The sequence below is a fragment of the Ictidomys tridecemlineatus genome, chromosome 10, assembly GCF_052094955.1.
Source record: "Ictidomys tridecemlineatus isolate mIctTri1 chromosome 10, mIctTri1.hap1, whole genome shotgun sequence".
NCBI classification, from domain to species: domain Eukaryota; kingdom Metazoa; phylum Chordata; class Mammalia; order Rodentia; family Sciuridae; genus Ictidomys; species Ictidomys tridecemlineatus.
In genome coordinates this window covers 77,463,329-77,490,597 of record NC_135486.1, presented here as the reverse complement: position 1 = coordinate 77,490,597, position 27,269 = coordinate 77,463,329, and the positions used below count along the sequence as shown (strand labels likewise).

Genomic DNA, 27,269 nt, shown 5'->3' with positions numbered 1-27,269 from the left:
TATTGTCTTCTGGTTGATGAACACAGAATGTCTATTTATTTAGTCCTTTTATTTCACTCAGCAATGTTTTGTCACTTTCATCGTTAATATTTATGATTCTTTTGTTAAATTTACCCCCAAGTATCTTATTGTTTTTGATGCTATTATAAAATTAATTGGTTTCTTAATTTTATTTTCAGATGTTTTCATTGCAAGAACATAGAAATATCATTGATTCTTTAATATTGATCTTGTATTCTTAAGCCTTGCTAAACTGACATATTAACTCCAATAGTTTGTGTGTGTGTGTGTGTGTGTGTGTGTGTACACACTTGGGATTTTTAAATATACAAAACTATGTCATATGTGAACATAGTTTTACTTCTTTCTTTTCAATTTGGATGCCTTTCAATTTTTTCCCCCGAATTCCCATGTGTAGAATGAATGTTGAGAGAGATGGCAAGAGCAAATATCATCCTCATCGTGATGTTTCTGATTTAGAAGAAAGCGTTCAATCTTTTGCTGTTATCTATGTTACTGTATGTGGGTTTTTCCAGATGCCTTTTATTGGCTTGAGGAAGTTCCCTTCTATACCTAGTTTGTTGAATACTTTTATCATAAAAACATGTTAGATTTGGTCAATTTTTTTCTTTTACCCATCAATTAAGACAAAAAACTTTTCTATCCTTTTATTGTATTAATATAATACATCACATTGATTAATTTTCATATGTTGAACCAACTTTACATTTCTGGGGTAAATCAAACTTGATCATGTTTTACAATTCTTTTTAACATACTGCTAGATTTGCTAGTACCTTATTGAGGATTTTTGCACATGTATACAATATAGCTCTATATTTTTCTTGTGATAGCTTTGTCTGTTTTTCTTATCAGGGTAACACTGGCCTTATAGAATGAGTGGAAACATGTCCTCTTCTATTCTGTTTTTTGGTGAGTTTGTGAAAAATTGGTGTTAGTTCTTCAAATTTTTATTTGGGGATGTAATTCAGTGGTAAAGTGTTTGCCTAACATGTACAAGGTCCTGGGTCCAATCCAGGAAAGAAAACAAACAAACAAACAAACCTCTCTGTTTTAAATGTTCACCACTGAAGCCATCTAAGCCTGTACTCCTCTTGAGGAGGAGGTGTTTGGCTTCTAATTCGATTTCTTGTTAAAATCTGTCCAGGTTTTCCATTTCCTCTTAAGTCAGTGTTGGTAGTTTTTGTCTTTTTAGCAATCTGTCCATTTCATGCAGGTTACCTGATTTGTTGGCTTATTGTTGTTCATAGAGTTCTATTATTTTTATTTCTGTAATGTTATTAGTAATGCCAACAGTTTTATTCCTGAGTTTAGTAATTTGAGTCTTATTTTTTCTTGGTTACTCTAGCTAAAGCTTTATCAATTTCATTTTTCAAAAAACCAACTTAGTTTTTATTAATTTTTCCTATTGTTTCAATTCTTCAGTAGATTAGAAAGAATAGTTAGTCTTCTTTCATCTGTCTTTTTTTTTTTTGGTGGGGGGTATCAGGGAATGAACCCAGGGGTGCTTAACCACTGAGTCACATCCCCAGCCCTTTTGTCTATTTTATTTAAAGACAGGGTCTTGCTGAGTTGCTAAGTGCCTCCTAATCTGCTGTGCTGTCTTTGAGCTCATGGTCTTCCTGCCTCAGCCTCCAGAGTTGCTGGCATTATGGGCATGCACCACCAGCTTGGATCATCTCTCTTATATAGTTATTTGGTGTTATAAATTTGCATCTGAGCACACTTTGCATCCCATAGTTTTGGTACATTGTGTTTTCATTTGCATTTGTATCCAAGTATTTTTAAATTTCTGCTGTGATATTTTTTTCTTCTACCCATTGGTCATTTAAAAGTGTGTTGTTTAAGTTCTGCATGTTTGTGAATTTTCCACATTTTATTTATTTATTTATTTAGAGATGAGTCCTCACTGTTTTGCACATGCTGGTTGCAAACTCTGGGTTCAAGTGATCCTCCTGCTTCAGCCTTCAAGTATTTGGGACCACAGGTACATATCACCACACTTGGCTTAATTTCTACTTTCATCCCACTAGATTGGAGATTTTTAAAAATGATTTCAATTCTTTTAAATTTATTGACTTTTTTTACAGCCTGCCATACTCTATCACAGAGAATGTTTCAAGTGAACTTGAATAGATATGTATTCTGTTGTTGTTTGGTGGCTTGTTCTATAGGTGTCTGTTACGTCTAGTTGGTTTATAGCATTGTTAAAGTCTTTTTCTACTTTTTGTCTTTTTTATTCACTATTGAAAATGTATATTGAAGTTTACAGCTATTATTTTTAAATTCTCTATTTCTTCCATCAAATCTGACAGTTTTTAATCTTATGTATTTAGTAGTTCTGCTGATAGATATATATTATACACACTCATACTAATAATCAGTATGATCCCTAGTGGATTGTTCTTTTATCACTATAAAATTTTCTTTCTTGTCTCTGGTAACAATTTTTTAAAAGACCGATTTTGTCTGGGGCTGGGGTTGTGGCTCAGTGGTAGAGCGTTTGCCTAGCATATGTGAGACCCTGAATTTGACCCTAATGTATCTCTTGTAGTTTAATGTATAGTTAGAGCATATCTTTTTCTTTTTAACTATTTGCTAATCTATGCCTCCTAGTTAAAATGTTTGATCCAGTTACTTTTAAGTATAGATAAAATAAAATTTATTTTTTGCCATATTTTTTTTTCTACATAGTGTATGTCTTTTTTTTTATTCCACTGACTTTTTTCAGGTTAAATAGATATTTTCTATTATAACATTTTACTTCCTTTAACATGTCTCTTTCTGTATATTTCTTTGTGTTTTTTTTTCTTGTGGTTGTCCTGAGAATTACAATTAACATTTAAAACAAACTCATTCCAATGAATACCAAATAACCTTCAATATCATACAAAAAATCTGCTCTAATATAATTCCATTCCCTCTTCCACTTTGTGCTATTATTATCACAAATTATATTTTTAAGCATTATAAGCCCATCAATGCAGATTTATAATCTCTTGGTAGTTGACCTTTAAATAATAATAGAAGAAAAAAGTTAGAAATGCATACTGTTTATACTACTAGGTATGCCATCTAGGTTTGTGTGAATACACTCTGTGATGATGTTCACATGACAAAATTGCTAAATGTCACATTGCTCAGAATTCATCCTTCTTATAGAATGAAATATTACTATAATTGTCATTGATTAGTTTTGTCAAATCCCATGAGGATAGGGTTACAAGTAGGGCTACTGACATACGGTGAGCTCCAACTTAGGTCAAATGAAGACAAGTCTTGAAAATGTAAAGTTTCCAGGGAGCTTTCATTCAGGACAAGTAGTGATAATTCTTGAGACAGGGCTTTTGAGGCACTTTAAACTTATTTTTTCCCCTCAAATGACCTCTATGCTGTTGTTTTTCACAGATAACATGGTTGTAAGTTTGTTTTCAAGGGTACTGTAGAGCTGGGAGAGAGGGATGGAAAAAAGGCAAGTTAAAAACATTGCAGGACTTGTTCTTACTGAGATTTGGTTGTTTTTCTTCAATCAGTATTGCTCAGAGTATCATAAACCTTGATTGATTCCAAAGTTTTAAAAAATGTGACTTTTGGGGCTGGGGATGTGGCTCAATTGGTAGCGCGCTTGCCTGGCATGCGTGCGGCCCGGGTTCGATCCTCAGCACCACATACAAACAAGGATGTTGTCTCCACCGAAAACTGAAAAATAAATATTAAAAAAATGTGACTTTTACAATATTTGCCAATGTTATTATTACTTTTATGGAACAGTAGGTCTTTGAAGATTTTCTACACCTCTCCTCTGGAAGTGCCTCCTCTCATTTGTTTTAAATCTAAGCTATCAACCAGTTATGTGACCCAAGGCTTCACTTATATAACTTTCCTGGCTTCTTTGTCTTGGGAGTAATAAATGATATAGTTCAGATAATATCATATAATACTTAGCAGTACCAGTTTCAAATGAGTTTTCACCAAATGTAAGCACTTCTGCTGGAAACTCCGGTCTTTTCCACAAAGCTTTTCCTCCCTACTGGTTCCACCAGTAGTGTAGTACTTTAAACTCTACAAGTGATACAGAAGCACATGCCTGTAATACTAGTGACTCAGGAGGTGTAGGCAGAAAGATCACAAGTTTGATTAATAATGTTATTATGTTCATTAGCAGTTATTTTTTTCTTGCTGAGTTGTTGAGAGCCTCAGCGAAAGTGGCCCCAGCAACCAGCTGATTGGCTCCTCTGCCTTGATGTTCATTGGGCAGTTTCCCCGCCCTTTCAGACCACGGAGTTGCTCATTGGGGGACTCTTTTGGCTCCGCCCATGCAACCCAACCAATCTGCCTCAAGAGCGGTTGAGGTGCTGGGAGAGAGAGCTGGTGGTGGCAGTTGGGCTCTGAGGGAATTCCTGAAGAGCTCCCATGGTGTGGCATGTGCCTTCAAAAAATAAAGTTTGTTTCTGCTTAATAAGTGGCTCGTCAATTGTGCCCAGCCAGACTGTGGCATTGTGTACATTAGCAGTTATTTTTTCTTGCTGAGTAGTTTTCATTGCATGAATGTACCATGATTTGTTTATACATTCAGCAACTTTTTGAGGTCCTGACTCTAAATAAATAAATAAATAAATAAAAAGGACTGGGAATGTAGGTCAGTGGTAAAGCACACTTGGGTTCAATTTTAGTCCCAATAAATAAATAAATAAGAATTTTAGACTCAGCTATTCCACTCTTTTTTTTAATATTTATTTTTTAGTTATTGGAGGACAAACATCTTTGTTTTTTTGTATGTGGTGCTGAGGATAGAACCCGGGCCCCACGCATGCCAGGCGAGCGTGCTACCGCTTGAGCCACATCCCCAGCCCCTATTCCACTCTTTACCAGTTTTATATACTTGTTGATTTTCAGAGATACCAATGAGAAATAACATGACATATTTGCAAGGATTCAATTGTAACCATAAAGAATATCAGTATTTTTCAAATGTGACTCTCTCTAATAATAATCATAAAATCGATAAAATGGAGGTTGGGAGTGTTAAGAGTGTATGCTTGGCAATGTCCAAGGTCCTGAGTTCATTCCCCAGCTCCACAGAAATAAATAAACAAAGTTTAAAAGTTAAAAAAAAAATCAATAAAATAGGTCATGATTAGGATTTATAAGAGATAGTATGAGAGTGCATAATACATATTATTTTAAAATAAAACATTAAAACTGTTTGGCTTAACAAAACTAAAATTATTATGATATTTAATTATTAATTTTACTTATTTATTTTTTTAATTTTAATATTTATTTTTTTTTTTTAGTTCTCGGCGGACACAACACCTTTGTTGGTATGTGGTGCTGAGGATCGAACCCGGGCCGCACGCATGCCAGGCAAGCGCGCTACCGCTTGAGCCACATCCCCAGACCCTATTAATTTTAAATAAAACATGTATATGAGTATTTGATGGTGATATAAAACATATTTTACTCTGAAACACAGTGCAAAAATTTCTAAATTTGCGAAACCTGGACCATGCACTGTCAAGTCAATACAAATGTTCATACATGATAGTCACTGTGACATCATCTCAAGTGTCAGGTCAATGTAGTTGAGCTGAGAGTTTAAGGTCAGTGTTAGATCACTTGCCTAGCATGCCCAAAACCCTGGATTTGATCCCCAACACTTTTTGTGTATATCTGTATTACTCTTTATAGATATTATATCCACTTTAAGCAAGCAGTGAATGTATTTTGATTCCCTGATCTTTTCACAGATCTTATTTATTTAGTCAAATGTGTAATTCAGTTTTCAAAAGGGTAAAAAAAGTATGTATTGAAAAGACTTGGTCTCCAACAATACCAAAGGCAACAAATGTTATTGCTATCTTAACAGGATTCATGATTAATTCCATGCACATATAAAAAATTTTTAATAAATTCTAAGTCTTGTGCCTTCTTGCTTCTTTATTTAATCATATGTCTTGGAGGTCATTCCAAATCATCTATTAAATCCTTCCCCATTATTCTTTATAGCATTCCACTGAATGGATGGGTCATAAACAACTGATCCCATTTGGAGGGACATGTAAATTGATTTCAGTCTTTGGCTATTACCACAATACTACAATGAACAGTTATTACTTTTCCATAAGGAATCTAGCCTGTGTGTTATTAAAACATATTTAAAAGCAACTATAATTAAATTGACTTCATAATGGCAGGCAAATAGATAGATAAAAGAAAAAAAGAATATGAAATCCAGAAACAGGCCCCCAAATATACTGGAACCAGTTTTTTTTTTTTTTTTTTTTTTTTTTTTTAGGGCAATTCTATTTACTCTGTTTGGAACACACTGGTCTATTGCAGGGAGGGACGACATTCAGTCTCTGAAGAAAAACAGTTCAGCCTTTTAGTTCTGACTAATCCTGGCTGAAAATAGTTCACTGGATTTGGCTTCATTGAAATAAATATAAAGGCTTGAGTTATCCATGAAAATATGACTTGAATTACAAAATTAATTTTTATGTAATAGGATTTCTTCCCTTTCCCACTGTTTTCAGTCTTTCTAAAGGAATGTAACTTTATAAAGTTGACTTTTGCTATTATTATAAAATATACATAACATAGGATTGATAATTTTTTTTTCAATTTTTTTGTTGTTGTTAGACAAAATACCTTTTATTTATTTTATTTATGGGGTACTGAGTATGGAACCCAGTGCCTTGCATGTGTTAGGCAAACACTCTACTGCTGAGCTACAACCCCAGCCCAGAATTGATGATTTTAACCAATATTAGTGTCCTCTTCAGTGGCAGTGACTTTGTTCACATTGTTGTGCAACCATCACCACCATTCATTTCTAGAAAATTTTCATCTTCTCAAAGTGAATTTTCATCCATTAAAAAAAAAAAAACTTCCTTTACTCTGCTTCTCTCAACTCCAGACAACCTCTATTCTTCCTTCTGTCTTCATGAGTCCAACTACTCCACCTCATGTAAATGGAATCGTGAATCTGGCTTTATGACTGCCTTATTCTACTTAGAATAATGTCTTCAAGGTTCATCATGTTGGAGCACATATTAGAATTTTCTTTCCTTTCAAGGCTGAATAATATTCCATTGTACATTTATGCTATATTTTCTTTATTCATTTATCTGTTATTGGACTCTTGGGTCACACTATATTTTGGTTATTGTAAACATGGCTGTGTGAACATCACTGAACAAGTATTTCTTGGAATCCATGCTGTTTATTCTTTTTGAAAATACCCAGAAATAGAACTTCTAGATTATATGGAAATTCTATTTTAGTTTTTTTAACGAACCATCATACTCTCTTTCATAGTGACTACCCTATTTGAGGTTGCTATAAGCAATGTACAAAGGTTTTAATTTCTCTACATCCTCATCAACACTTGTTATTTTGTGTTTTAAAAAAAATGATAAGAGGTTACAGTGGATGTGAAGTGGTCTCTTACTGTTTCTTTTTTCCAGTATTAAGAACTGAACTCGGGCTGGGGATGTGGCTCAAGTGGTAGCGCGCTCGCCTGGCATGTGTGCGGCCCGGGTTCAATCCTCAGCTCCACATACAAACAAAGATGTTGTGTCTGCCAAAAAGCTAAAAAAAATATAAATATTAAAATTCTAAAAAAAAAATTAAAAAAAAAAGAACTGAACTCAAGGTTTTACACATTGGGAAATGAGGGGATAGATCTGGCCCTGCAAACTCCCCGTCAGGGACTCATCGCATGATGCAGGTGAGCCTCCTCACAAGCTCTGCCTAAGATTGCACACAGCACCTGGGATGAGTGTGACCTGCCAAGATATCAGTCAATCTGCTGAACACGGGAGACATCTTAAAGCAAGACTCTGCCCTTGAAACCTTATCCCTGCCTTTGATGTCCCCTTTATAAAGTAAACCAAACTCAGGCCCTCTCTCCTTCCAGTGTGGAAGCAGGACCCTTAAGTTCAAAGGGCCATCCCGCCCACGATTTAAAAACTACTCTTTTGTGTTCTGTGATTTTTCACCACCTTCTCCTTAGCTTAATGTTGCAGCCAGCTTGTTTAAACCCAGTTTGTCTTGACTGCACAAGTACTGTATTATTTTTTCCTTGAGGCAGGGTCTTGCTAAATTGCCCCAGGCTGGCCTCAACCTTTCATCTTCTTGCCTCAGCTCCTGGGTAACTGAGACTACAGATATATGCTACCTCACCCTGTGTGTGTCAGAATTTTGTGTCAAGCACATCACTTGGGACATACTAGGACTTAAAGAAATCTTTGTAAAGGAAGGAACATCTACACAAATCCTTTTAAAAAGGTATTTTAATGCTTATTCCTTTGTGTTTCTTAAAATCCATAAATGTTTTATCTTACCTATCTTAAAGTCATATATAAAAGTGGATCTACTTTTAATTAAAATATTTCTAGAAATATATGATTTAAAAAAATTTTTTTTAGTTATACATGGGCACAATATCTTTATTTTGTTTATTATTTTTATGTGGTGCTGAGGATCAAACCCAGGGCCTTGCATGTAAGAGACAAGTGCTCTGCCGCTAAGCCACAACCCCAGTCCCTGGAAACATATGATTAATAATGCCTCACAGTAGGTACTATACTGGAAATATGGAAAGGCATTAATTAATGTCTCAAGATAGCATATTTTAGGTAGAATTACAGGTTCACATAATTGGAAGGCACTCTGGAAAGCGATTTAGTCTATCATATCATTAATATATATTAACAAGAATTATCACATTTAAACCAGCACAGCCATGAAAAAGAAAAAAAAAAAAGCTGCTTTTTTTTTTTTTTTTTTGAGGTAAGCTTTCGTTATGTTGCCCAGCTGGCCTTGTACTCCTGGGCTCAAGGGATCCTTCTGGCCTCAGTATCCTCAGTAGCTGAGACTACAAACATGAGCCAGGCATGAGCTGGACCTGAGTTCTGGATCAAAGATGATCCTAATCAAAGATGGTGGATTAGAAGAAGGGTACACTTTCCTGTTGCTCTGTAGCTCCAGATTCAAGCAGCAGGAATACTCCTTCTCAGCAATGTATATAACAGTGGGAATTAGTATAGTGAGATTCAATATTGGATAATTACAGACTCCCAAATTTGGGTACCTGGAACAGAGGAGGAAAATGAGTACATTGGCACCTAGCAAATGGTGGCAGCAGCACCAGTTCACCATAGAGGACAGGTAACAAACAAAGAGAGGAACATAGCTGACTGAACAGGAAGGCAGTCTGAACTTAGCTGAACCAGAGGCTGCACAATGAGCTGGTGTTTGATGAGTGCTCTGGGTTTCTAACTGTTAAGTGGAGAGCTGAGGCAGGGAGTCATGTAGAGAAGGATAGGCTGCAGTCTGCTGCTGTGGGAGCCCAGAAGATCACTGCAAATATTGCCAGGAAATGCACCTACCTTGTGGCAGAATATGACTGAAACAAACATAGAGACTACTGTACTCAGGGGTTCCAGGTCAGAAGTATAGAGCTGAGTGTTAACTTGCTCATGTGAACAGAAGAGGGTCAGGAAATTGAGTAAATAGGCATGATTATACTTGGGGACTGAGCCTAGGAAGGTCATATTTGTAGGCGATAGAGTGTGCAAGATCTGTGGAGCGTAAATTACCTCACTCTATGAACAGAATTCTTTAGCAGCCCTAAGATCCAAATACCCAACACAGATTGGTGTCTGCTGGGTCCTTAGGGGTTGGCTGATCTAAACTCTCCTGAGCAGATACCACCTAGAGCAGATACTGCTTGACAAAGCTCCAAAGGTTCAGTTAGAGCTAAACCCCAGCTGCTGTAACTTCCCACATAGAACTTTCCATCAGCTCTGCTTGGGAGGGCATCGAACTAGTCTGTTCAGAAGAAACTCCAACTGACAAGACTTCACATTCCATCCTATTACTCTGGTAAGAATGGAAGCTGAGAGCTATTTCAACCACCTTAGGTTCCAGGTCATTGTAGTTGGCAGCTTGATGAGCAATACAAAAAGAGGACGAGTTTAACAATTTTCAGCATTTGCTGTATCAAAGGGATACATAGCCCAAGAAGAAATGGAAAGAAGGATAGTTCAACATAGGCAGAGAACATTCTCCTCATCAACAATTTTGACCACCTGGGTGGTGACAATTTTTTCATTTTCCTTAAGAACTTTTTTCCTTTGGTGTTCTTGCTGTGCTCTTCTTAGTTCCTGGATATACATACAAACATACATATGCATATATACTACATACATATGTGACTCTATATACATTCAAATATATATATATATGTTTCTTTTTTATCACTTTTTAATTCATTAGTTATTTTGCTTTATCTTTTGAGGGGTAGGGTTTTTTGTTTGGTTTAGTTTTGATGCTGTTGTGTTCTCTTTGTTTCTTTTACTTTTTCTTCTCCTTCTAATAGCTAGATTCTCTTGGTCTCTATTTTGTTCCTTTTAACTCTTTTTCTCCTTCTTCTTTATAGACATCACTTGGACTTCTGCTTTCTGTTCACATTTTGAATATTCTAAAACTTTGTTTTGTTTTCATGAATCACTTTCTTTTAATGAACTGCATTTTTACCATCTTTTAGAAAAATATAGTTTATATAATCCCTGCTCCAATCATTCATGTTGTTGTGGTTATTAGTAGTGTAGAGGGCGCAGTTGACATCTGTTTACTTTAAGGCCAGATCTAGTTTATAGTTGTTTTTGTTGTTGCTATTGTCAATTGTTGACCTGCCATTCCTGTTTTAGTGGAATTAGTGTGGTAAATGTCACAGAGGGTATTTATTTTAATGCTGTATATTTTTCACTGCTATTGTTTATCTTCCCCTTTTCTATGAGATACTGGGAATCTGAGCTACGTCCACAACCCAGCCAAGATATAGCATACTCTGCTCCACAAACTAACCTTGATCAAACTTCAGCCACACTTAACATAAAGAATAGGGGAGAGTCAGGCATGGTGGCACACACCTGTAATCCTAGCAGCTGGGAGGCTGAGGAAGAGGACTAGAGTTCAAAGCTAACCTCAGCAACAGCGAGGCACTAATCAATTCAGTGACACCCCATTTCTAAATAAAATACAAAATAGTGCAGGGGATGTGGTTCAGTGGTCAAGTGCCCCTAAGTTCAAGCCCTGGTTTCTGCCCCCCATGAAATAAAAAAATAGGGGAAAATAAAACAAAAAACAAAAACCTAAACCAATGATCAGTCCCAAGCATGGACAGCTAAAGGGTAGACTTCGGGTCCCACCCATGGACATCCACACCTACTGCAAAAACAGAGAACCAAGGTGTAGTGGTGCATGCCTGTAATTCCAGTGACTTGGAAGGCTGAGGCAAGAGGATTGTGAGGCCAGCCTGGATGGGGATAAAGCTCAGTTATAGAGCACCTCTGGGTTTAACTGCCAGTGCTCCAAAAAACCAAACCAAACAAAAAGAAATAACACAAAGATTTTTGACATCACACCTATGAGGGAATCTCAACCCATATCTTTTTAGAATATTCAGTTGTTAAGGCTAGAAGAGCAATCACAAAGGGTGCATCCCATACATTCTGCTGTATACAATACAACAGCCATACTTATAAGAAGAACCATACTCTTGTAAGACCTAAAGAGAAAGTGAGATCATCAAGCTCTGACGCAATACACTCTGTATCAAAGTACACTCATCATCACTAAAGAACTAGCAGTGAAAGTATACGACAAAACACACAAGGAATATATTGAATAATTCACAACAATCTGCTATCCCAGAAAACTTCACCAAGAGGAAGCTGTGATCTCAAAAGGCCCATTCAATCCATTCCAACATACACAAATTTCAACACAGTAATACAAGAATGAAAAAAACAAGATAACATGATACCTACTAAGGTTTATAATTCACCAGCATCTGACTCCAAAGACATTGAAGTGAATGAAATATCAGATGAAGAATTTAAAGGACTGGTTATAAAAATGATTAATGAATTTCAAGAAAACAACATCACTTAAGCATGGCAGTTCAGGATTTAAACAAGAAATTCAATAGAGAGATAAAAACATTGAAAAAGAACCAAACAGAAATCTTGAAAATGAAGAGCTTAATAAATCAAATAAAAATCAGTTGAAAGTTTTTCCACTAGAGCAGACCATGAGAAGATAGCAGCTCAAAGCTGGAAAACAATGTGGCCAGACTGGAAGAGTAACACTGTATTAAAGAAAAGAAAATAAGTAACCATGATCAGAATATACAGAACTCTTACAATTAAAAGACCAAATTTAAGAATAATTGGAATTGAAGAGGGTTGTCATATGCCTTCTAATGGTATGAATAACCTCTTTATGGAAATAGTAATATTTTCCAAATTTTAGCAATGAGATGGACGTGCACACACACACAGGATGAATTCAAAACTCCAAAGCGACAAGATCAAAAAGATCCTCTCCACAACATGTTATCATTATACAGAATTATAAAAATGATTAATGAAATACAAGAGAAACAGAAACATAACTGAGTGATTTAAAGATTTCAGTATAGGCTATTGATGAGAAGTTGAATAGGGAGATAGAAATTATGAAAAAAAAAAAAAACACAAGCAGGTTCAAATAGAATTTTAAAAACCTTAAGAGAAAAACAAAATATTAGAGATAAGCCAATCACTATTACTTTGGATTTGTGAGTGGAAATTCTAAAATCAAGAAGGGCTTGATAGTATGTGTTCCAAGCCATGAAAAAATAATTGTCAATCAAGATTGCTCATATCCAGCAAAGCTATTCTTAAACTTGGAAGAAATAAAAACCTTCCAAGATAAGCAGAAACTAGAAGAAGGAGGAGGAGGAGGAGGAGGAGGAGGAGGAGGAGGAGGAGGAGGAGGAGGAGGAGACGATGACAACGATGTCTACAGTATCTAAAACCTCCAATGTTCATGAACAGGCAGAATTAATATTGTTAAAATTATCATATTACCAAAAATGATCTTAAGATTTTAACATAATCCCTATCAAAATACCAGATATTCTACACAGAGTTAGATTTTTTATAAGTCCTAAAATTCATATGGAAGAATAAAAGACACAGAATAGCCCAGCAATTCCAAGCCAACAAAAAAGCAATGCTGGAGGCATCACAATACTGGATTTCAAAATATACTACAGAACTATAGTAACAAAAACTGAATGGTTCTGGCATAAAATCATAAAGATAGATCAAGGGTTAAGAGTAGAAGTCCCAGAGACAAATCACAAAGATACAATCATCTGATCCTTGACAAAGACACTAAAAACATATGTTGAAGAAGAGCCAATCTTTTAAACATGTTGCTGAGAACACTGTAGAATAATGAAAGTAGACCTCTATCTCTCATCCTGCACTAAAGTCAACTCAAAATGGATTAAAGACAACCTAGGAATTAGACCAGAAACTTTGTAATTGCAAGGAGAAAATGTAGGGTCAACATTCCAAGATATAGGTAGATGTTGGCAATGACTTCCTCAGTAAGATTCCTAAAGCTCAGGAAATAAAACCAGGAATTAATAAACGATCAGACATAAAAAAAAATCTTCTATGTAGAAAAGGAAACAAGAGTGGGAAGAGGGAGTACCTATAGAATAGAAGAAAATCTTTCCTAGCTACTACTCTGACATAGAATTAATATCCACAATACATAAAGAGCTCGAAAAAAAATGCCTCCAAAAAACCAAGTAACCTAATTAACATATAGCACATGAACTACAGACACTTTTCAAAAGAAGAAATACAAATGGCTAACAAATATATGAAAAAAACATTTTCAACAACTATCATTTAGGAAAATGCAACTACCAAGAGGGCTGGGGTTATGGCTTAGAGGAGAGTGCTTGCCTAGCATGCGTGAGGCACTGGTTTCGATCCTCAGCACCACATAAAAGTAAAATAAAGATATTGTGTCTACCTATAACTAAAAAATAAATATTAAAAAACTATCATGAGATTTCATCATACTCCTGTTAAAATGATGGCCATCAAGAATACAAACAAGGTAGAGGTACAGAGTAGCAGCAGTGAGACAGCTGTAGTGGGGAGCTGGTCTAGTGCCCATAGGGGCAGCTGCAGCAGTGGCAGGGCCATAGCAGTGCCAGCAGGAGCTGGCATAGGAATAACAGCTTCAGGCCACAGGCCCTGGCCATAGCTACTGCTGACCCTGATACTTGTGCTATCAAATGCAGGAGTGTCAGCTTTGGCAGCATACATACCAAAAGAAATCTTTGTGTCAAACAGGACACAAGGGAAGCTGATGTGCAATTTCAAGACTGCTAACACCAGCATCGGGTCGATATTTATCTCCTGAAGTTTCCAGCCCAAGGGGGCCTAAACTACTGTGTTGTTTTTCTGCTATTCCCAAGGTGAAGTGTACCTTGGGAACTATCCACCATTTAAGGGCTGGAGACCTCCATAAGAAAAGTGCGTCAATCTACATAGAAAATATACAGTTTATACACAATGGCACCTATACCTGTGATGTCAAGAACACTCCCTTTGGTTGGCACATTAGGCTTTATGGTTGAAAAAGACAGTCTGTCCTTTTTCCAGTCTGGGTTGTGGTGGGTATAGTTACTGCTGTGGTCATAAGTCTAACTCTGCTGGTCAGCATGATCCTGGAAGTTCTCTATAGAAGGAAAAACTCCTAACTAGGATTACACTGGCTGCCGAAGATTGAGGGAAAAGGAACATTTTTACAGTATTTTGGGGGCTGTAAATTAGTACAACCACTATGGAAATCAATATGAAGGTTCCTCAAAAGACTAGGAATAGAACCACCATATATTCCAGCTATACCATGACTTTAGTATAACCAGAGTTACCCTAAAGAATCAAAGTCATTATACTGTAGTGATTCATGCATACCCATGTTTATATAAGCAGAATTCACAATAGCCAAATTATGGACCCAGCCTAGGTGTCTGTTGATGGATACACGTGGATAAAGAAAATGTATATATACACAATGGAATTTTATTCAGCCATAAAGAAGAATGAAATTGTGTCACTGAAGAAAAATGGTTGGAACTTGATAGTATTATGTTAAATAAGACTCAGAAAGTCAAGGGTCATAAGTTTTTTTCTCATACATAAAGGTAGAGAGAAAAAAGGAAAGAAAAATGTTGGAAGGGGATCTCTTGAAAATAAAAAGAAAATTACTAGAAAAGAGGAAGGAAAACAGAAGGAGGCAGTAGAGGAGGGAAGGAGGGTTCTAGGGAATGATATTAACCAAATTATTATATTGTGTGCATGTACACATATGTACCAACAAATTCCACTATTATGTACAACATAATGAACTAATTAAAATAAATAATAAAGTAAATAAAAACCCCTACAAATTTGTAGGTTATTGCCAGCATGCATTTCATTGCCTTCAATTCCCTACCTCACAAAGGTACTAAGTTTCCAATCTTCATTAGAGACACACACACATTCCACAGTGCATTTCTCATGAATCTGTCATATTGCAGCTAAACTTCTTGGATTCCATATTTTTTCTTCCTTTATTTTATCAGCGAGGACTGTTCTAGTTTTACATAATGTGAATTCAACCTGAATGGTTTAAAAACAAAACAGAAATATGTATAAAGAATTTACTGCAGTGTGCAGTGGCACACACCTGTAATCCCAGCGGTTCAAGAGGTTGAGGCAGGAAGATTGTGGGTTTAAAGCCAGCCTCAGCAAAAATGAGGCACTATGCAATTCAGTGAGACTCTGTCTCTAAATAAAATACAAAATAGGGCTGGGGATATGGCTCAGTGGTCGAGTGCCCCTGAATTTAATGCCCAGTACAAAAAAAAATTTACTGGCTTGCTAAAAAGTCAAGAAAAACAGGTTCAGGAAGGGCTAGATCTAGGACTCAAAAAAACCAAAAACCAAAAACCAAAACCAAACCAAACCTAACAAAAAACACCTTCCCGAATTCAGTTTCTCTCTAGCTGTGGTTTCCTGCACAATAGATGATATTTTCAACCAGGTGCTCCCCTTTTAATGTAAAGGTGATTAGATGAAGCTGTATAGATAATGACCACCACAGAAAATAAGGTTCTTTTTTCCCACTGGTTCCCATAAAACCTCATGATTGCAGCCAGGTTTGTATGTTCCACAGCTGAATACATTAGAGTAGCCAGGATAATACAATATAGTAATTGAATAGGTATATATAACATGTGAGATGACCATCCTGGTTTTCTTGGGACTGTCTTGGTTTTGCCTGTGAAGTCCTGTTTCACAGTAAACCTCTCAGTCCCAGGTAAATCAAGATGGTTGTTTACCCCAGCTTACATGTGTACCAAAAGGACGGGGTTGTTTCCAAACTTCAGCAGGTGAGAATGGTTGTAACAGCAGGGAATGAAAGCTAAACAGGTGGAAAACATCAACATGTACATGTAAACTAGAGAAGTATGCTGATCAACACGATGGCCACATGTGCCTGCTGACCACTTGAGACTGTAGTAATCTATAGTTTAGTTTGAATGTAGCTCTGAATTAAAATATGCAGTAAATGCAAAAAATACAATGGATTTCAAAAACTGTGAATGAAAAAAATGTACAGCATCTTAATAATTGTTTTTATATTGAAATGATCATGTTTAAGATATATTGAGCTAAATATTAAAATTAAAACTTTATTTTTAACTGATACAAAAACATAATTGTATGTTTTTATGGGGTACTACTATGATTTTTTTTGATACATGTATACATTGTAATGTTCAAACATCTATCTCCTTGAACATCCATCATTTCTTTATACTGAAAGCATTCAAACTTTTAGCTTTTTGAAATACATAGTACATTATCATTATCCATAGTCATCCTACAGGGCAGTATCAGAACTACTTACTCCTATCTGACTATGAGCAAACTCAAATCTCTTTTTTAAAATTTTTTTATTTCTATGTGGTGCTGAGGATGCCAGGCAAACGCTCTACCACTAAGCCACAATCTCAGCCCACAAATCTCTTTTCTTTTCTCTACTTTCCAAGATCTGGTAACCACAATTCTACTCTTAACTTCTGAGATCGATTTTTTTTTTTTTATATTCCACATGAGTGAGATCATATGGTACTTGTTTTTCTGGGTCTGGTTTATGTTACTTAACATAACGATCTCCATGTTGTTATGAACAACAAGATTTTGTTCTTTAAGGCTGAAAAGTATTCTGCGGTGTACATGTACCTTATTTCCTTTATCTATTTAGTTGATGGATACTTGTTTCCACTTCTTGGCAAAAACAAAAACAAGCAAAGAAAATAAACTAACAAAAAACAACCAACAAAATCCTACTTGAAAAAAATCATTACCCGAATACCTTCAATTTCCTTTATTCTACGCTATTGTTTGTAACTGGAAATCTATACAACCAGGAAATGGAAATTCAGTGTATCACTGGCAGAGCTCGCACATTCATAATTACCTAAAGAGCAACAATGAGTAGCTCATTACAAAATCCCAATGACGAGTTGTCAAAATGAAGTCTTAGAAGTAAACATCCAAAATATTTTAATTAATATGCATAACTAGCAACACATATTATCATATTAAACACATAAAATCATTCCAGTTTGAATAAGTTAAAGTTGCTAACATCTTCCTTTGTTGTGCTGGGAAAAGGCCAAATTTGGGGATTCTGTGAATCTTGGCTCTGGTGCTTATTAAATCCTAGTGCCTTGGGCAGTTTCGCTAGTAAAAGCCTCCATTTCCTCATTCGTAAATACCCTACAGCATTTTCGGAGTGTCTGGAGATTGTCAAAACACTAGCCACTCACTAAACGGAAGTCTTTATTACGGTATTCTTTGGCCTTCATATATGATCTCAATGTTAATAAGCACCAAGGGCAAGAAACTAAACCCGTCTCCCGACCACGTCCAGTCAAATTAGGATACCTCTCCAACAAGCCACTTAGTTCTTTTTGCTAGAAGCGGATGTGGCTCCGCGAAGGATCACAAAGCGCGACCCAGCCGTGAGGAGGGATTTCCGCCAAACGCCGGGAGGGTAGGCCATACCCAGAAGCCCACCGGAACAGGCGGGAGGAACGCCGGCGCCCGGAAGCGCCGCGGAGGAAGGACTACATTTCCCATAAGTCGGCAGGGCAGGGCGAGGGGTGGGCGTCGGGGACATTACCGGACAGGCCTTGCCGGCAGTACTAAGGTAAATGCCGGCACCGCGGCTCGAAGAGAAAAGTCACTTAGGATCCGCGACTAGATTTGTGCTAGTAACCCCTCTAACCCATCCTGAACCGACAGAAACGATGCTCCCAGTGGGGCGACTTTGAGATTTCCGAGTCGCACCCCTCCGCTCCGGCAACCCTAGACAACACACCCCTACGGGTCTGGGGGCGCTTTCCCAATGCACAAGGAAGCGGGGGAGCTGTGCTTGCTCGAGGAAGGCCCAGGGTATCCCTTTGTAGGTTTGACGGTTCGTGTAGGGTCCTCTAACGCCCCTCCCCCACGCCCAATCCCCTTTTAAGTCAGGCTGGAGAAGGGATGTGCTGGGCTTCCTGGGGCTCAAAGAAAGGGGTCGCGTAGGGGAAGGTGCCCCCCTTCCGACCCAGTCGAGTAGCGGATGACCTCCTTTGATTGCTTCTCGGACATCCTTGGCCGGGTCGGTGAAAGCTGTCATAACTTGGGGGCCAAGCATCTCCATCCAGAGTCCCCATCCTGTACCTTTTGGAGTGGTATCTCGGTGCCGTTGGTGAGGCTAAGAGACTTGCGCTAGGTCACAGAATCCAAGTGGCAGAATGAAAGATTCGCACCGAGCCTGTCTGGATCTAAAGCTCTTTGCTTCTGACCCATTACCTTCTTCAAGCCCTATCCTAAGAGAAGGCAGGAGCTGGGGACTGCACAATCTTTCGCGTTTGTGCAGTTTGGTTTTCTTTTTCTTTTCTTGTTTTTGTCCGGAGAGACCCACGCGCGCCCTTAGGGCCCAGGGGCAGAACCCAATCCCGTGATCCCAGAGTATAGCGACCTCGTTTCCCACCCTCCTGAACAAAACCGAGCACAGAGTCTTCCCCCGACCAATCCGGGTCGGTGGTCCCTTGGACAGCAGTCTCTCCTTTTGCCTCTCCCAGGTCCTTTTCTGGGGACGCACAGGCGGCGAGCGTCAGCGCCACGGGGCGGGTGGGAGGGGTTTGCTGCGCAGCGGCGGCGGCGGCGGCAGCAGGGCGGCAGCGGCAGCTGGTGGGTCCTGCGGTGACTCCGGGGCGGGGCTGTGGGCAGGGTGCCGATTGAAAGACCGACTCCGCGGGAATGGGGGGTGTGGTTGTTCGGCCAGCGTCCTTCGAGTGGGAGAGTGGCTCCGCGACCACCGGTGGCCGGACCCCCTCTGCCTTCTGCTAGAGATGCTTTTCCTCTCGGTGAGTTAATTTTCTGTCGTCGCGGGCAGGGTTCTGGTTCTTAGTCACGCCCCGGGGAGGAGGAAGGAGCAAGGCCACCTCGAAGTGTGTGTGGCCTGGATAGAGCAGGTCAAAGGGGGAACTGACCAGCTGCGCTCCTAGGCCTCCTCCCTTTGGGGCTTGTTGATCCGCGGCTGCGCTGCATGTTCCAGTTTCATGCAGGCTCCTGGGAAAGCTGGTGCTGCTGCTGCTGCCTGATTCCTGCAGACCGATCTTGGGACCGGGGCCCGCGCTGGCGGCTGGAGATGGCGGACACTAGATCGGTCCATGAAACCAGGTTTGAGGCGGCCGTGAAGGTGATCCAGAGTTTGCCGAAAAATGGTACGTGCACTGGGCCTCGCTGGAAAAGCCTTCCGAAGAGGCCCCAGGTCTCTAAACCTCACCTTCTTTAACCTTCTTTCTGGTTCAAGCCTGGCTTATTTAGCCTACTTTTTTCCTGTGTTGTAAAGGCATGTAATTGGTAGGGGAGGTATTGAATGTGAATTAACGACCTGCTGATCTTTGAAGCCACAGACAAATGTTATCCACGTTTTAAGTTCTTTAGATTGTTAAAAACGAAAGTCTTCTCATTTAATGACTGCAAATTTGTTAAAAAAAAATTCTGGGATGGGATACCTGGTACCCTATACTTGAAAATCTACAATTCAAACCTTTTGAAAACTTTTGCTATGAAGTAAGGGAAAGGAAGTCAAGTAAAGGAAAGGAAAAAATAGCAATATTCATTTGTAAAACGATTTATTTTTATTTTAATAAATATAGTACCTTTTTTTTTGCTGCTATTCCGTTGTATTAGCGTTTTGTTTTGTTTAACATATACTTATATTGGACCTTCTTTGCAGCTTGTGGGGAAAGATCTATTGTTCTCTTTCTTTTAGTATGTCATTTCTTTGTTTTATCTTTGGTTTTCAGTAATTTGACTATGATGTGTTTAGATGTGTTTTTTCTTCTTATTTATCCTGTTTACAGTTTGTAAACTGTAAATTGTAATTTTATTTTTGGGCAGTGTTGGAAAGTTTTCAGCCATTATTTAATTTTTTTCCCCCCTTTTCTAAGTAGAGTGGCACGGGGAGGGAGACTTTCACTTTGCAATTCATGTCCTTTGCATCATAAGGATTATTTTAAATCATAAACTAATTTTAAAAAATGCTTTTAAGCACTATTACTGTACCAGAGTGGGAAACCTGACTATATAAATATATTACTAGAGTATTTAATATCATCTTCTTGGTTTTCATTAATCATATTTGGCTAAGTAATGAATCTTCAATACAGTTCACTCTAAAATTGGATAAGTGTAGATTCAGAAAGTTTTGTAGAGCTAGTACTTAGGCTGAATGATGCCCTGGGTTCAATCCCAGTGACACCCTTGGAAAAAAGAAAAAAGAAAGTTATGAAAACAAATGTACAGAAAAAATAATGTTCCCTTTTGTAATCCCCCCTCCCGCCCCCACTAGTATTGAACTTAGGGAGGCTCTGAGGTATATCCCCATCCCTTTAAAATTTTTTTATTTTGCATTGAATTTGTGATTCTCTGCCTTAGTCTCCTGATTCTTTTATACTTTCAAACATTCCATTGAAGGAGGTCATAGAGAGGATTGAAAGTTAAGCTAGAAGAAACAAAATATATAGAAATAACATAGGAATTTATTTAAGTATTGATATTTTTTTTTTTTTTTTTTTTTTTTTTTTTTTTTTTTTTTTTTTTTTTTTTTTTTTTATTGGTTGTTCACAACATTACAAAGCTCTTGACATATCATATTTTCATACATTAGATTGAAGTGGGTTATGAACTCCCAATTTTCCCCCAAATGCAGAATCACATCGGTTATACATCCACAGTTTTACATAATGCCCAATTAGTAATTGTTGTATTCTGCTACCTTTCCTATCCCGTACTATCCCCCCTCCCCTCCCCTCCCTTCTTCTCTCTCTACCCCATCTACTGTAATTCATTACTCTCCTTGTTTATTTTCCCATTCCGCTCATAACCTCTTATATGTAATTTTGTATAGCAATGAGGGTCTCCCTTCATTTCCATGCAATTTCCCTTTTCTCTCCCTTTCCCTCCCATCTCATGACTCTGTTAAATGTTAGTCTTTTCTTCCTGCTCTTCCTCCTTGCTCTGTTCATGGTTGCTCTCATTATATCAAAGAAGACATTTGGTATTTGTTTTTTAGGGATTGACTAGCTTCACTAAGCATAATCTGCTCTAGTGCCATCCATTTCCCTGCAAATTCTATGATTTTGTCATTTTTTATTGCTGCATAGTACTCCATTGTGTAAAGATGCCACATTTTTTTTATCCATTCATCTATTGAAGGGCATCTGGGTTGGTTCCACAGTCTAGCTATTGTGAATTGTGCTGCTATGAACATCGATATGGCAGCATCCCTGTAGCATGCTCTTTTAAGGTCTTCAGGAAATAGTCCGAGAAGGGCAATAGCAGGGTCAAATGGTGGTTCCATTCCCAGCTTTCCCAGGAATCTCCAAACTGCTTTCCAAATTGGCCGCACCAATTTGCAGTCCCACCAGCAATGTACAAGAGTACCCTTTTCTCCACATCCTCGCCAGCATTTGTTGTTGTTTGACTTCATAGTGGCTGCCAATCTTACTGGAGTGAGATGGTATCTTAGGGTGGTTTTGATTTGCATTTCTCTGACTGCTAGAGATGGTGAGCATTTTTTCATGTACTTGTTGATTGATTGTATGTCCTCCTCTGAGAAGTGTCTGTTCAGATCCTTGGCCCATTTGTTGATTGGGTTATTTGTTATCTTATTGTCTAATTTTTTGAGTTCTTTGTATACTCTGGATATTAGGGCTCTATCTGAAGTGTGAGGAGTAAAAATTTGTTCCCAGGATGTAGGTTCCCTATTTACCTCTCTTATTGTTTCTCTTGCTGAGAAAAAACTTTTTAGTTTAAGTAAGTCCCATTTGTTGATTCTTGTTATTAACTCTTGTGCTATGGGTGTTCTATTAAGGAATTTGGAGCCCGATCCCACAATATGTAGATCGGAGCCAACTTTTTCTTCTATCAGACGCAGAGTCTCTGATTTGATATCAAGCTCCTTGATCCATTTAGAGTTAACTTTTGTGCATGGCGAGAGGAAGGGATTCAGTTTCATTTTGTTGCATATGGATTTCCAGTTTTCCCAACACCATTTGTTGAAGATGCTATCCTTCCTCCATTGCATGCTTTTAGCCCCTTTATCAAATATAAGATAGTTGTAACTTTGTGGATTAGTCTCTGTGTCCTCTATTCTATACCATTGGTCCACTCGCCTGTTTTGGTACCAGTACCATGCTGTTTTTGTCACTATTGCTCTGTAATATAGTTTGAAATCTGGTATCGCTATACCGCCTGATTCACACTTCCTGCTTAAAATTGCTTTTGCTATTCTGGGTCTTTTATTTTTCCATATGAATTTCATGATTGCTTTATCTATTTCTACAAGAAATGCCATTGGGATTTTGATTGGCATTGCATTAAACCTATAGAGAACTTTTGGTAATATCGCCATTTTGATAATGTTAGTTCTGCCTATCCATGAACAGGGTATATTTTTCCATCTTCTAAGATCTTCTTCTACTTCTCTTTTTAGGGTTCTGTAGTTTTCATTGTATAAATCTTTCACCTCTTTTGTTAGGTTGATTCCCAAGTATTTTATTTTTTTGGAGGATATTGTGAATGGGGTAGTTTTCCTCATTTCCATTTCAGAGGTTTTGTCGCTGATATACAGAAATGCCTTTGATTTATGCGTGTTGATTTTATATCCTGCCACTTTGCTGAATTCATTTATTAGTTCTAGTAGTTTCTTTGTAGACCCTTTTGGGTCTTCTAAGTATAGAATCATGTCATCTGCAAATAGTGATAATTTAAGTTCTTCTTTTCCTATTTTTATGCCTTTAATTTCTTTCGTCTGTCTAATTGCTCTGGCCAGTGTTTCGAGAACTATATTGAATAGAAGTGGTGATAGAGGGCATCCCTGTCTTGTTCCAGATTTTAGAGGGAATGCCTTCAACTTTTGTCCATTCAGAATGATGCTAGCCTGAGGCTTAGCATAGATAGCTTTTACAATGTCAAGGTACGTTCCTGTTATCCCTAGTTTTTCAAGTGTTTTGAACATAAAGGGATGCTGTACTTTGTCGAATGCTTTCTCTGCGTCTATTGAGATGATCATATGGTTCTTATCTTTAAGTCTATTGATGTGGTGAATAACATTTATTGATTTCCGTATATTGAACCAGCCTTGCATACTAGGGATGAATCCTACTTGATCATGGTGCACAATTTTTTTGATGTGTTTTTGTATTCGATTCGCCAGAATTTTATTGAGGATTTTTGCATCTAGGTTCATTAGAGATATTGGTCTGTAGTTTTCTTTCTTTGAGGAGTCTTTGTCTGGTTTCGGAATCAGGGTGATGTTGGCCTCATAGAATGAATTTGGAAGAGCTCCCTCTTTTTCTATTTCCTGAAATAACTTGAAAAGTATTGGTATTAATTCTTCTTTAAAGGTTTTGTAAAACTCTGCTGTATACCCATCCGGTCCTGGGCTTTTCTTGGTAGGTAGTCTTTTGATGGCTTCTTCAATTTCATCTATTGATATTGGTCTGTTCAAATTGTGTGTATCCTCCTGACTCAGTCTGGGCAAATCATATGACTTAAGAAATTTATCGATGTCTTCACTATCTTCTATTTTATTGGAATATAGGTTTTCAAAATAATTTCTAATTGTCTTCTGTATTTCTGTAGCATCTGTTGTGATATTGCCTTTTTCATCCCATATGTTAGTAATTTGAGTTCTCTCTCTTCTTCTCTTTGTTAGCATGGCTAAAGGTCTGTCGATCTTATTTATTTTTTCAAAGAACCAACTTTTAGTTTTGTTAATTTTTTCAATAGTTTCTTTTGTTTCAATTTCATTAATTTCCGCTCTGATTTTAATTATTTCTTGCCTTCTGCTACATTTGCTGTTGTTTTGCTCTTCCTTTTCTAGGGCTTTGAGATGAAGTGTGAGCTCATTTATTTGTTGGTTTTTTCTTTTTTTGAGGAATGACCACCAGGCGATGAATTTTCCTCTTAAAACTGCTTTCATTGTGTCCCATAGATTCCGATACGTTGTGTCTGTATTTTCATTTATCTCTAAGAATTTTTTGATTTCCTCCTTTATGTCTTCTGTAACCCATTGATCATTCAGTAACATATTGTTCATTTTCCATGCGATGTAGGATTTTTCCTTCCTTCTTTTATCATTGATTTCCAGTTTCATTCCATTATGATCAGATAAAATGCATGGTATTATCTCCACCGCTTTATATTTACTGAGGGTTGCCCTGTGGCATAATATATGGTCTATTTTTGAGAAGGATCCATGTGCTGCTGAGAAAAATGTATATCCATTTGATGATGGTTGATATATTCTATATATGTCAGTTAAGTCTAGGTTATTGATTGTGGTATTGAGTTCTATAGTTTCCTTGTTCAACTTTTGTTTGGAGGATCTGTCCAATGGTGAGAGAGGTGTGTTGAAGTCACCCATAATTATTGTGTTGTGGTCTATTTGATTCTTGAACTTGAGGAGAATTTGTTTTATGAATGTCGCAGCGCCATTATTTGGTGCATAAATATTGATAATTGTTATGTCTTGTTGGTGAATGGTTCCTTTTAACAGTATATAATGTCCTTCTTTATCCCTTTTGATTAACTTAGTCTTGAAGTCGATTTTATTTGATATGAGGATGGCCACCCCTGCTTGCTTACGAGGACCGTGTGCATGGTATATTTTTTCCCATCCTTTCACCTTCAGCCTGTGTATGTCTTTTCCAATCAGATGTGTCTCCTGGAGGCAGCATATTGTTGGATTTGTTTTTTTAATCCATGATATCAGCCTATGTCGCTTTATTGGAGAGTTTAAGCCATTAACATTCAGAGTTACTATTGATATATGGTTTGTACTTCCATCCATGTTTGATTATTTATCGTTTTTTTTTTTTTAAAAAAAAAAAATTTAGTTTGTTTTTCCATGATTATTTTTCCCCCTCGCCCTCTGTCTTTACCGAGGCACTTCCCTCTGATGGTTTTGGTTATTGTTTTTCATTTCTTCCTCATGTAGTGTTTTGCTCAAAATGCTTTGCAATGCTGGTTTTCTGGCTGCAAATTCTTTTAACTTTTGTTTATCATGAAAAATTTTTATTTCGTTGTCATACCTGAAGCTTAATTTTGCTGGATACAGAATTCTTGGTTGGCATCCATTGTCTTTCAGTGTTTGAAATACATTGTTCCATGACCTTCTTGCTTTCAGTGTCTGTGATGAAAAATCCGTTGTTAACCTTATTGGTTTACCCCTGAATGTAATCTGTCTCCTTTCTCTTGTAGCTTTTAATATTTTCTCTTTGTTCTGTATATTGGATATCTTCATAACAATGTGTCTTGGCGTTGGTCTACTGTGATTTTGTGTGCTCGGTGTCCTGTATGCATCTTCAATTTGTATATCTGTTTCCTTTTTTATTTCTGGAAAGTTTTCTGTAATTATTTCATTCAGCAGGTTACTCATTCCCTTGGTTTGAATCTCTGTACCTTCTTCTATCCCGATGACTCGTAAGTTTGGCTTTTTTATGTTATCCCATAACTCTTGGATGTTTTTCTCGTGATTTTTTACCAGCCTTTCTGAGTTGGCTAGACTCTTTTCAAGATGAAATAATTTGTCTTCATTATCTGACGTTCTGGTTTCTACTTGCTCCACTCTGTTAGTGATACTCTCAATTGAGTTTTTAATTTGGTTTATAGTTTCCTTCATTTCCAAGATTATGTTTTGATTCTTTTTTATAATCTCTATCTCCTGATAAAGGTGCTTAACTTCTTCTTTTATCTGTTTGTGTAATACATTCTCAATGTGTTCTTTTGCTGCTTGAATTTGCTGTCTCGTATCCTCTTTAAGGTTCCATTCCATCTGTCTAAGGTGTTCCTTGAGTTCTTTATATGACCATTTTTCTGATGACTCTAGTTCCTCCTGAATATTTAGGCTGTCCTGCATTGTTTGTACTCCTTTTCTTCCTTGCTTTTTGAAGCTGCTCATGTTACTTCTTGTTCTGTTTGACTGCTGCGTTACTGTTTACTCCTATAAATTTATTTGATGCTTGGGAGGAAAGGTATTAGAAGGGAATGGAAAAAGTCACTAAAGAGAATGAGAGTAAGCAGGTAGAATTCAAGGAAGGGGGGATAAGATCATTGAAAAGAAATGAAAAGACAAAAGAAGAAAAAAAATAGGAAATAAAAAAAGAAAAAAAAATTTTTAAATAATAAAAAAAATTAAAATTGGAAGAAAAAAAATTTTTTAAAAAAATTGTAAAAAAAAAAAAAAAAATTAAAAAAACAAGAAAGAAAAATGAAACTGAAAGAAAACCCCAAATCAAAATTAAAACAACAACAACAGCAACAACAATAACAGCAACAAAAACAACAACAACAACAAAAAAAAAACTAATAAATGCAGTCTTAGAGTTTGATTAACTTCTCTTCCAGTAGGTGGCGCTGTGACCACCAGGCCAAGTTTCTCCTATCAATACGCGGAAACCAATCACTGTGCAGCAGCTCCTCCTCCCAGACTGGTCAAGTCTCCAATCCTGGGTGCCTAGGGCGTCCTCTTGTGTCTAGTCACTTCCCCACTTTTCCTCTAGCCAGGCCCCTCTCACGGGTGCCGCTCACCACAATACTGGGTACACACCAGGTCTGCTGCTCCCGGGAGCCCTGTTGTCATGAATGACTGGGCACACTTTTCCAGTTTGCCATTCCCTCAGACCCTAAGTTTGTAGAGCTTGGGGCTGAGAATCCTCAGCGAATTTTACTGCCCCTCCGGTAGCCACACCCCCGGTAGCTGGT

At 37.5% G+C, this 27,269-nt stretch overlaps 1 protein-coding gene, 1 long non-coding RNA gene and 1 pseudogene across 8 annotated transcripts in view; 2 read left to right on the top strand and 1 right to left on the bottom strand.

Moving 5' to 3' along the window:
- Positions 1-1,201: 1,201 nt before the first annotated feature.
- LOC144367348 (uncharacterized) lies at positions 1,202-19,206 on the bottom strand. The gene is made up of 2 exons (XR_013426689.1): positions 17,889-19,206; positions 1,202-3,720 (listed from the first exon to the last, which is right to left on the bottom strand). It is a non-coding gene; the product is annotated as an uncharacterized LOC144367348 (long non-coding RNA).
- Positions 12,211-14,717, top strand: LOC101975285 (myelin protein zero-like protein 1 pseudogene; annotated as a pseudogene).
- Acbd5 (acyl-CoA binding domain containing 5) overlaps positions 18,031-27,269 on the top strand; it is a 51,453-nt gene continuing 42,214 nt past the window's right edge. For 2 of the 7 annotated variants that reach the window (XM_078023265.1, XM_021722995.3), the window contains exons 1-2: positions 19,188-19,357; positions 19,549-19,717. In XM_078023265.1, coding sequence (XP_077879391.1) covers positions 19,343-19,357; positions 19,549-19,717 — 184 coding nt within the window. In that variant the 5' untranslated portion in view covers positions 19,188-19,342. Of the gene's footprint in view, positions 18,154-19,187; positions 19,358-19,548; positions 19,718-27,269 lie in introns of those variants that run through there. The other 5 variants (XM_078023270.1, XM_078023267.1, XM_078023266.1 and 2 more) reach the window with 4 other exon arrangements.